General features: G+C 37.0%; 1 protein-coding gene across 3 annotated transcripts in view; it reads left to right on the top strand.

The window, feature by feature from the left end:
* Positions 1–11,158, top strand: part of TXNRD1 (thioredoxin reductase 1) — a 40,618-nt gene extending 29,460 nt beyond the window's left edge. For 2 of the 3 annotated variants that reach the window (XM_062589300.1, XM_062589307.1), the window contains 4 exons: positions 780–887; positions 2,923–3,018; positions 5,256–5,390; positions 8,721–11,158. In XM_062589300.1, coding sequence (XP_062445284.1) covers positions 780–887; positions 2,923–3,018; positions 5,256–5,390; positions 8,721–8,783 — 402 coding nt within the window. In that variant the 3' untranslated portion in view covers positions 8,784–11,158. Of the gene's footprint in view, positions 1–779; positions 888–2,922; positions 3,019–5,255; positions 5,391–8,720 lie in introns of those variants that run through there. The other variant, XR_009960076.1, reaches the window with a different exon arrangement.
* Positions 11,159–12,123: the final 965 nt, after the last annotated feature.

The raw sequence follows: 12,123 nt of genomic DNA, 5'->3' as shown, positions 1-12,123 counted from the left end.
CCATCCTTCGAGATGCTCAAAACCAACTGGATACAGCCCTGAGCAAGGAGGATTGGACTAGATGATCTTCAGGTGTCCCCTCCAGCCTCAGTGGTTCTGTGCGTGATTCTGTATAACTGATATAACTGGCAATATAAGTTTGCAATGACACACACACACACAAACATACATACACACACACTTATAGAGGTATAGATATAGCATTTCCCCCCTCCTCTTTTCAATGTGTTTTTAAGCAGAAGGAACCACTGGAACACTCTAAAGCTCCAGTGAAGTCAGCAGCAAGTGTTTGGCTTCCATGGTATGTGATGAGGCACAGAGTAACATCTCCAGTTTTCACTATCCTCCCCTGGCCCCCCCGAAATGGTTCTAGTTCATGTCTTTGGTTCTTTGACATGTCTTAGGCTGCAGTTGATTATAAAGAAGGCAGGTTTTGGGTGATAGTGTTGTCTGTGTAGTGTTTTCCGCTAAAAAAGTTGAACAGAAGAAGTTGAACAATCTACTTTTAATCTGATACATTTTAAAGCAGGGCACTGAATTTCCTCTTCCTTGTTAATCCATGCATGTTAATGTCAGCATGGCTTTAAACTGTCTTTTTGCTGGTGCTCTAGTTAACACCTCTGAGAGGGACATGACCCAGGAAAAAAAAATATGCGGCTTTCAGAGTTATGAATAACTCAGCTTTTCTTCCTGTGTTTTAGTCTACTGAAGTATTAGCCAGTGCGCTGCTATATTAATGATATTATGTATTTTTTGTTTTGTTTTGAACTACTACACAGTGTGACTATATGAATGTTCCAACAACAGTGTTCACTCCTTTGGAGTATGGAGCCTGTGGGTATTCTGAAGAGAGTGCAGTGGAGAAGTTTGGGGAGGAAAACATTGAGGTAAATGCCTTCATTTCATCTGGATTTTAAGTTCCAAATAGGTAATTTAAAATATCATTAAGAGTTGGTTAAAACAGCATTATGTGCTCTCATTTAAGGGCAAGAGGATACTAGGTACTTTTTTGTCTTTCAAGGCAGTCCCTAAACATGTTCTAAAAATAGTTCCCAGTTCTGATAGTTCTAGTTACAAAAATGTTCTTTTTTGGGGAAAGTGGGCTTGTAGGTGAAATATTTGTTAAAAAAGGATTCTTTGTCTCTACAAATACTTGAGGGATAAATTAAAGGTGGATTTGTGTTGGAAGCAGTAAATTGGTTTAAATGTCAAAGCTGAGGTTCTTTTAGTTATGGTGCAGCGAATTCCTTGCCGGGGTGAATTTTCCTTTATAAAGTCAAGCAATGTTGTTGCATTCACTTTTGCTGTTTATTTTGACTATGCAAGCAGATGTGTGCTTAATTTTACTTATGTGAGTAGTCCCTTTTCATTCACTGGGATAGCTATCAGGAGTGAAATTAGACATATGTAAGCACTTACTGCCTCAGGCTGTTCTTGCAAAATAATGTACAGACCAAGAGTATAAAAAGTGGGAGAGAAGGGAGTCTCACAGTAAATTGAGCTTCTTTTATGTCCTGTGAAGGTCCCTTGAGGAGCCTGATTTGGAGAAATAATCAGAAAAGTCGCAGTTCATAAATTTGAGAACTTGTCTCCCTCTTATGTTTATTCAAATACACTTTTTGAACTGGAGTATGGAGAAAAAAAATGTTACTTAAAACTGCTGTGTCAAGTACTGTTAAGATGACTATAGGGCAGGGGCAGAAGTTCTCTTCTGTCTACAGAGTTTGTATGCACACAGGCAAATATTTGTTATTTAGTCAAATTCTTGCTGTTACATGTGAAACACTGGACCTTTTGTTGTGGAAAATGCGCCTGCCATTTTCAAAGTCATTTTTGAAAGTGTGCTTTCAAGTATCTGGAAACATTTATATTCTGGCTAAATCCTAATTTAGTTTATTCTGGTCTCCTTATCATGTCACTGTATTGGCTTTTGCTTTTGTTTTGTATGCTTCAGTAGCATTATGGAATTGCTTTTGTCGTCCAGACCTGCTAAACTTCGGTGTTGGGTAACAGAATGTTTATAAATGCTTTATAACCCCATTAATATGGAAAACAGTGAGTTGTCTCTCCTTATTTGTGAAGTGACATATTATTACTAGAGCTGCAATTAATTAAAAAATTCTCTCAGATAGCAATCAATTTGAGATTAGTTTATAATGAGAGATGTAGGGAGTTCTGGGTATAACTGTTCCCTTAAAACATCCAGTCATTTTCTGATATGTGCTATGCAGGTGGATGGGTAGATTTATCCTCAGTTGGGCATCTGTCCAGTGATGTAGGTTGGTACAGTCAGAAAATGTGGTTTTTATGTGCACCCTATATTCCTTTCCATTTTGTGGTGATACATAATCTGAGAGAGCCTGGAAAAAAAGCATTCCTTGATCTCTCCAAAATTAGGTGCTGTGGCTATTTCTTTCCTTTTAGTGTACTTAGAAATATTTTCCCTCCATCCCAGATAGACCCAGCGACAATACAGCTTTACACAAGGGAAGCTGCTATTTGTCTGCTTTAATGAGGGCATGGTGAACTGCAGCCTGGATGTCTGATATGCTTATGGCTTCTTTTTTAATTATTGGATGACACTAATGCTTATTTCACAGTGGCTTCTTTATTTGGTTTCCATCAAGGGAAAAGATTCTCACCCTGATTTTGAGTATTCCCAATTCTGTGTGTATGGTGATTGCTAAAGAAGAGATACTAGTTAATGGTTCATTCCTGTGCCGTGTCATGATTGATGAACGTTTTTACAGGTGTGATATTTCCAAAGCCTCATCCTCCCGAGTCTGCTGCAATTGCAGGCAGTGGTAAAGCTCCATCTTTGGAAGCAGATGATGCAAATTTAGCAGAACTTGGCAGTTTTTTGGAAGATTATTTTCTGTGCTGTGAAATTACAGATCTTGAACGTCTTTGTTGTATTTCCAGGTGTACCATAGTTATTTCTGGCCACTAGAATGGACTGTCCCATCCAGAGACAACAATAAATGCTACGCAAAGATAATTTGCAATATTCAAGATAATGTAAGTGTATTTTTTCTCCCTCCAGAGAAAACAACAGCTACGTGTTCTTGTTAGGGGCCATTAATACCACAGCTATAAATAGGGTACTTTTAACAAATTACAAGTGAATTTAAATTTCTCTACCTTTTTGAAATCTTGCATATTTATAATGAGCCAGTGTTTTTGTTTATAGAAAAATGTGTCTTAGTAAAATAGAAAATCCTGAAATTGCCATTGATATATTTTTCATATATGTGAAATAACTAGAAATTGTTAAGACTGTTCATTAACTTTGATTGAATCAACACATGTAAAACATGTCAGAAGTTTTTATCTGTTGATCTTACTCCCCCTCTCTAAACTTGGCAGTTTTTTTCTGGGGAATTCTTTGCTGTGAAATTAAGGTCGCTCAGAACCTATTACATCTTGTGACCTCTACAAATGCATGTGCCTATAAAACTCTCGAGTTCATTCTAACAAGATTAATCTATCTTGCCTGCACAAATCTCATTTTCAGTGATAACGCCAGGATTATCCTTGGACTAGGATAAAACTAGGATAAAACTTCCTGGTTATGGAAATATATAGTACCTGCTGAAGCACAAGCTAAATTAGATTGGTTAGGAAAATTGATGTGCTCCTCTCTGAATGATCGTCATCTGTTTAATAAAAACTTTGTTGGATTTGAATAATTAATGTGCTGATAAGAATGTATTCTTGTTAAGGTAGTGGCGTAGAACTACCAGTGCTATTAAAATTTGGGATCTATTTTACCTGTTTTCTGTTATCATCAGATACTGATTTATCTTCCTGCAGTTTTTTTGATCAGCATGTCACAGATTTTGTAACGTCTACGAACATAATTTTGCCCATCTCCTTTTCCTGGAGGAATTTACATGACTGTGGAAGCTGTTTTAGAAGCCATGCTAATGTTCCTAATCCAAAGTTAGCTGAATAAAAATGGGAAGACTTAATGGGGCTTTAAAGTGTTTCATTAATTTTGTTTCCATTTCTTGTCCTGAAAATTAGGAATGCATTTAAACATCTAGAGGTGGAGTTGAAAGTTACTCAGAATATGAACTTTGTTCATTAGCTATATAAATTTATAGTGGAAATTAATTATCCCAATTTCATTTGTTTGTTTTTACTTTTATATATGTACACATTTTTAAAGGGAAGTTAGGACGGTTCCATTTTGGCTATTATTTAATTTTAGGTTTTCTTCTTTAAATCATAAGGTAATTCTCAGGCCTCATACTTAGTGGAAGAAAAATAACCTTACAGTGTACTCAGTACCACACATCCTTATATGCATTTGGAGGAAGAACAGATAACTTCTGATGCCAAGTGGGCTAGATCTGTGCTCAACAAAATCTATTTAATACTGTGAAAGCCAGTGAGGACCACGGTAGTTGGCATTTGCTAAATGAGACAAGTTTCTTTAAGTCAAGTCAGCATAACTCGTTCTCCTGAGTTTTCTGCAAGGATATATGCTGCAGTTCTACATATTTTTTTCAACTGAACAGCAGTACCAATGAGAGAAGTAAAGCATGAAGAGATAATATCTTCATTGTAGATTGATATCTTTCAGTTTGCTTGGCTAATCTCTAGATATATTATCTCCCAGCGACAGCGGGTGCCGCAGAAAGAGCTGTCTTCAGTCTGTTTAGAATGTGCCTCTTGTCACATCAGTTAGCCAGAATTTTAGCTTATGATGACCCTTTTTACATTAGCAGCTATCAAACTGTTCTTCAAAAGAACAAAGTTCTTCAATACATGTATTTCATATAGCCACCTAGTGTAGGTGCCCTCATGTTGCAAATCTTTGTGCACTTGCCTGCCTTTACACAGGCATGCAGTCTGTTGGAATGAGTGGAATAGATTGCCTGAACAAAATTCAAATACATGTTTGCAAATTGGGTGTACATGTTAATCAAGCATAGATCATACCATGTGCTAAATTTATATGCTCTTGAGGTAAGCAGATGAGTTCTGCACAAAACTTGCAAGGAAGATGATTCTTAAGTTGAATTTTTTCCGTTGCAGAGAGAGGACAAAATGATACCTGCTGTGTCCCTTCTCTTGGCATTAATGATAATTTAAATTTGTGCGTTTATATTAATTTGTGGTGTGTTTCAGGGACTGATGAAATTATATACTTTCAGTAAAAAAAAAATATATAGAGAGAGCTTACAGGTTGTCTAAAGAGAACTGGATGCATGAGTGTGTTTCCATTTGACTGTTTCATTTCCATTTAGGAGAGAGTCATTGGTTTCCATGTCCTTGGTCCAAATGCTGGAGAAGTTACCCAGGGGTTTGCAGCTGCTATTAAATGTGGAATGACAAAAGAACAATTGGACAGCACCATAGGAATCCATCCAGTCTGTGCAGAGGTTTGTACACAAAGTCACCTTCATATCCCAGCTTTTGTAACATTCTGGGATAAGACGCTGGAAACCTGAAAACCAGAATTTATTAAAATGTATGGGGAAGTGGGAATTATGCGGGGGGAAAACACAAAGGTGATTTTTTATTTATTTTTTTTATAATTAGGAAATTATCATTTGGATTTAAGCTAGGATTTTACCTGGAATTTTTTAAAGTTTATTAATTTGCTTAGTGTTTATTGTGTCCCCTAATCCAGTGCTCCCTCTACTGGGCACTATAGAATTTTCCTCCCACTCAAAAATCCATTTATAAAGGCTTCAAAAACTGTTTATACTAAATTGACTGTCACAGCTTATTTTTTAGCTCATAGGAGCAGGCTTGTAGGCCTACTCAAAATAACCCTAAAAACTGGTGCCACAGAACAGGACCAGCTACCTGATGATTTTCTATTAAATTCTGCCCTTTTAAAGATCTCTCCTTTACCCACTCTCTGTCTTTGCTTTTAAAATGAAGCACAGGAAGCAGCACAAGCATTTCTTCTTGTGTTTGTCTTGCTATTCCTCTTTAAGGAAGTCCTGAACTTTCTTCAGAGGGTGAGGGACAGCTACTCTTTGGTATAAATCAGAGATGCTTCACTGATTTTAGTGGTACTATGACCAGTTTATATTAGCTGAGGATCCCTGCAAGCTGTGTGACATCTGTTAGTAGGTCTTTGTACAGAATCTTCTTTTTTTTTTTTTTTTTTTTTTTTTTTTAACCTATATATATTTTAGCTACAAAGGGGAATAGCACCAGGGTGCCAGTCTGCAAAAGTGAAGTCGAATTGTCTGTTTTGTTTTTCCAAAGTGATACAGTGTGAGCAATATAACATGAGCTCCATAAAGTATAGAGCTGCTAGCAAGTTGAGTCATCTTTGAAGCATCTGCAGTGAAGATTCGACTCTTTTCTGTAATACTATGTTATAATGGTGTTCTTGGAAGCACTTGAAGCCCTTGAAGTGGGGGCAGTAAGTTCTTATTCTGTCGGAGGTCCTTTAGAGGTGAAAGTCTGAGTGAGGCATTCAAACCTGTGAACTCAAGTGGGATATTAACATATGCAGTGTGAAGAGAGGATGATAGTCATAATTTATTCTGGACATATGAGCTGCTAAAATTGAAACTGAATAGAATGATGATTAGGCATAAATTAGGTAAATAATTTTATCTAACCGTATGTATTGGGGTGCAGGAGGAGGAAATTGGCTCAGGAGAAATACACAAATTAAAAGCTCAAGAGAGCAGCGATCTTTTCTACTGCCAGTATTCAAAAGGGTTTTTTTGATGTCTGTTACTTAATCTCATCTCTTATACAGTCAACAAAAATGGAAGTCCAAGGATGGTAGTCTTTAATTTTAAAAAATGCTTTAAAAATGTTGGCATTTGTAGGTACTGTGCATCTCTAGATGAACAGAATGATAGATAATATCAGCTCTCCTTTTTTTTTTTTTTTTTTTTTTTAATCTTAGACCTATGAAAAGGCTAAGGGAATGGAAGTTTGATTTCAAAAAGAAAGTGATGATACTGTTAAGTCAAATACAGCCATCTTCACTGGCATTATGACCATTTAGTTTCACAAAGAGTCTCATGTGAAACACAGTATTACTGAAATTAAAGATGACTGTAAGACAGGTTCCTGTTTCTCTCTGCTTACAAATGAGAGCCTAAGTTTGCTTTCCTTGTTTGAGCAGCATCTTATTTTGCAAAGAGTCTGAGGCCAAAATGGAAATTTTTGCAAGGTAAAATACAAATCCCAGTGAATGCAGAGTGATAAGACCTTGGCCTTACAGAGAATTGCCTTTCACCGCAGACTCTACTGCACTGCTTGTAGTACAAGCAGGTATAATTGAGCATCTATGATGAAAGAAAAGTGTTTTTTTGAACGTTGGGGTGATTCTGTGAGTTAGCAAATGATTGCTTTCCAGTTACTGGATCTAAGATGTAGTCTTCACTTGAATAACTACCAAGTTCCGTCAAAAATTCATGTTTCCAATAATTACCGAATGGCTCCCAACTGGCTCACAGGAGTCAGGGAGCTGTGCAGTCCCCACAGCAGTAGGAATTGGCTAGCATGCCCAGAGTCTGTGATAGAGCCAAGAAGGAAGCAGATAAAGTTTGCATGTTTTCATCTTTATTGTTATTTCAAAGTGAAAAATGAAATATCTCATATGTTGTCAGCCTGTGGATCAGAGCTGAAGAGTTAGAAATGCTATCTCAAACCATGCACGTAGTTTAAATGTATTCTGTTCCTCTGCCATATACATCAGACATGTATTTGTCTTCCTGATTTGTGCACAATGCTTTACATGCTTGTAGAAAGTGGAAGAAGTATATCATTTATTGATGATGTTCTCCAAAGAGCTGCTAGCAGCCTTAATGTAGTAAAGCTTCTGCTTAGAGAACTGCAGGGCTTTCAGATTTCCATTATCTTGAGTTACTTCACTGTTATTTGCAGAACTGAGATGTGCACATTCTTTTTTCTATGCTAAGTTTATTCTTCCTGAGAGATGCCTTGATGACAGCTAATTACTGCAACTTTGAACCATTTAGACAGAAGTGGGTTTGATTTCCTGTATTCCTTTCTATATTACATGTATGCAAAACAATGCAGCCATTTGCACGGTAAAGTTCTAGTATTAAATAAGGTTTGGTAGATTTTTTTTCTTGAAGAATTTTGATAATTTTTAATTTTACAGTAATTATTCTTTTATATATTTTCTTTAATATGAGTTGAAAACAAGGAAATTGGGACCTTTTTGAACCAGATTTGCCAAGTCTTCCTTAGCTATTGTCCAGAAGATAAAAAAACCACAGATATAATATCTAGATCAGCAATTGATTCCACAATTCCGTAATATCAGGAATGGTACAAGGCAAAATTTTTGTTCTCTTCAAATGCTGTTGTCTGAGCTTAACCTTGCTTTCCCAAACAAGAAGCTGTCTTTGAGTCATTAAGATACATGCTCATTAGTTGTACAGACTAGAGAGTGTTATTGCTGAGCTTGTTCCTGCTGTGCAACCATAACGGCAGTAAGACAAAAGGTGGTATGAAGCCATCTGACATCCCTTAATTGTTTCTTCTCTGCTGGAAAAAGAAGACAGTAAGACAAATTAAAAGAACAAGGGTAGTTTTTTGTGTGTATGCTATTTAGTGGCAAGGATTTTATATGTACGTTTTTCATTTATTATTTTATTACTTTAAGTAAGAAATGGCTGCAGTTTTAAGCATTGTGCCCAAGTTAATTTTTGCAGAAGATTCCTTTTAACATACTAAAAATACTCCTGTTTCTTTCTTTTAAGATATTTACCACGCTCTCTGTGACTAAGCGTTCTGGTGGAAATACCCTTCAGGCTGGGTGCTGAGGTTAAAGACCCCCATTGCCGTTATTGCCAGAGACTGACTTTCATCGCTGTGGCTGACTTGTGCAATTTGGAACGGATGTTTTGAGAGAAGTCATCATCAGAACCTCTGCAGAAATGTTTAAATCTTAGCCAAAGCGCTCCGTTATCCTATGGAGAAGAGAACTGTGGGAGTTTAGTCACTTGCAGTGATTGGATGGCAATCAGCAACGCAATGGGAATATTGACTATTGAGCTGTTGCTTGGCAGGGCATTTAACAGAATGCTTTCATGAAATCACAGCCTGCAGCCAGCATTTCCTGGTGGGCAGTGATGGAAGAACTGTTAGCACAGCTGTACAATAACTTTCTTTTCCTCTCTCTTTTGTTACCTGTACAAAGAGCTTCCTAATTTAAATGTGTTACCACAAGTTCAGATAATTGTACGGTGCCTCTGTGTACTAAGCTATAAAGCTGTAATAGCAAGTTCTGTTCATGAACAAACTTTTTATCAGATCACAGTCACACAGTGAGGTATGCCTGTGGATGGGAGATTGTATCTACATGTTTGATCATGAGGAAGAAAATATCCTTGCAGAAAGGTTTAGTACCATCTAGAATAGCATCTCTCTTGGCTTCCAAAATGACTTTGTCACAATTTTTTAGAGATATTTATTTGTGAAAACATTTTTCTTGATGAGTCAGGAAAGTATTTTTAAAGCATTATTATATAGAAAAGCTTTTTTCTGATAGTCACAACCATGCGTATACACAGATGTGATCTTTTTAGCTTTATCTTGTAGCTTATGTTATTATAATTAATTCACTTTGGAACTGACAGAAATCCAATTTGGAATAAATTATTTTGACAAGAGCTTTGTAGAGCTTCATTCGATTTGAATAAATACTTTCTTTTCACGTGGGCTATCATATGCTGCATTGTGTCTGGTCTGAAGTTGCCGCTTTGAACACAGCAGCATGGAGGCAGTCCTTCAGGTTCGTTGAGCTGTGCAGTCAAAAACAAACTAACCAAACAAAACATCTCACCCAGCCTCCAAAAACCATTTGTGAAATCTTCTAGGTAGACAAGATTTAAAGCTATATTTAGTTCCACATATTCTTTGTTTTGTATTTGATTAAGAAAACAGTACTTTTTAAACAGATTTCCATTAAAAATGACAAACAGACTTACTTTTTTGAATATTCCTCCTGTGCTGGATAAACTGCATACATATTTATCAAGAAATGGTAAAATGCCTCTTTGTAATGGAAATGAACCTGCTTTTTGATCTGGTTCTTCATTTCCTTCTGTTTTAGCAGGAGGTTACAGATTACTAATAGTTCTTGGGAGTTCAGTGTTGCAGCATGAATAAAAGTTTAAATTATCCAGCTCCCTGAGCAGAAGACGTTATGCCTAAATTTCTACCCAGTAACAAATTCATTTTTTCTACTGAGTTTTCTATAATAGTGCTTTAAGTTATTTTTATAAACTCATACATAACTGAAGGATTTTTAAACATGTTTTATATGGAATCAGAACAATCTGTGGTGTTACTTTTCTGGCCAGTTCATTGAATACATGGGATGTTGCACAGATGCTCAGTTTGATGGATCTTCCAAGCAAAGAAATAGTGGTTTATTTCTTTATTTAAGGCCAGAAGAGGCCACTTTGAAGAACCTAGTTGTGATTTTTTTTTTTAATCTTTTGAGTTTTGAAGGTAGGTATTACTTGGAAAACTGGGCTTGGGAGGTTTTTTGTGTGCATTTTTTTCCTCTTAAAGATATAAAAAGGATATACTTAAGGCATGAATTAGTGATCTAACTTCAACTAACGTAATGTTTAACAGTGTTTGCACTAGCTGCGATATGTAACTTCAGAAAAAAACAGGAATACTGCTTCATGAGCTGTTCAGCTATGTAGTTGTTCATACTTAGGCACAGAGATACCAACATTTTCAAAGATGTCTGTAAGAAAGTCAGATTTTGCAGTGTAGGAATTACAGTAGGTATGAGCTTGGCTTTGCAAGGTTGGACCATATACATATCTGTCCTTTTTCATGAGTCATATCCTCATTAATAATGTACATTTTCCAAACTACTGACTTATTTATAATTTAGTAGATTTTTTTTTCTTTAAAACTGTGAAATCGTGTGGGTTTTTTTTTTTTATTCTTCCTAACGTTTCGTCTTTTCTCCCCAGAAGGAAAATGCTTTCTGGTGTGTATTTCAGTATCATCTCTGCATGATGACACATATATTATATGATAACATCACATAAGGCTGTTTTAAATGCCAAAGCCAAGTATTTAATGTTTGTATCAAATTAAGCATACATTTGGTCATGTATGCTTTGGAAATATGTACTAGAAAATGTAATAAATTAACTGGTATTTATATTCATGCCATGTTCTATTTTTTATTAATTATTAACATTTCTTGGAACTCTTACCAGAGTGTAAGTCAAAATTTTAAGATATTTCACATGAAAATGCAGACAATCACCAATTTTTATAAACTTTAGCAGGGAATTACAGTTCACTGACAGTTCCAAAAGTTGCTGTTTTTAAGGTTTTGTCCCTGCTTTTATTTCCTTTCCCTCCAAAACTGGTCACTTCACTTCTCTCCCCCTTGATGTGACCTATTGGGGCAATCCCGACATGTTTCATATGAATCCTGTATCCAAACTTGCATCCTGCCATCTCTTCTTCCTGACACGATGCCTGCCCAGAGTCCCAGCGCAGGAGGCTCCAGCTGTGACGTTTCCCCGATGTGGCAGGACTGGTTTCAGGTAAGGTGGATCTCATGAAGATGCCATGGACGCTGGAGATTTCTTGGTCTGGGAAGACATTGCTCTGCTGATGATTAGCGTCTCCGGCCACGACGTGCCACGCTGACGTGGCCCTTGCTGTGCAATGCTGCGCACCAGCTGGCGAATCGCTGTGTAGGAGAAAAGCTGTGGCTGTGCGCTGCTAATGTGCCGTGTTGATGCAAGGCTGTGAAGAAGGTGTCAGATGACTGAATCTCCTATGTAAGACTTGACAGACACGATTCAGATCAAAATAAGGTATGAATCTGTATTTGCGGTGAAGTGGCAGCTCTGCCAAGAATGAGGTTTCGGGATCCCTTCCTCTCTGACTCTTCTGACTGCTCGGAAGTCGGTACCCCTTCTCCCATTGCTGTGAAATTCAATGCCTTGGGATAGCTGCTGGGGGTGGTTTATAGTCCGAAACAGTGATCATTTGAGAAAGGGCTTCCTGCGGCTTCCCTGTCCTTACCAACAAAGAAAACAGCTTTTCTTAACGGTAACATTTACCAATTTTTGTGAGACTGGAGCTTAGTCCCTGCCTCTGATTGTGTCTCAAGTG

This window comes from Rhea pennata, chromosome 1 (genome assembly GCF_028389875.1).
Source record: "Rhea pennata isolate bPtePen1 chromosome 1, bPtePen1.pri, whole genome shotgun sequence".
In the NCBI taxonomy this organism is placed as follows: Eukaryota; Metazoa; Chordata; class Aves; order Rheiformes; family Rheidae; genus Rhea; species Rhea pennata.
Note: the sequence above shows the minus strand (reverse complement) of the source record. Positions and strands in the feature narration are given on the sequence as shown.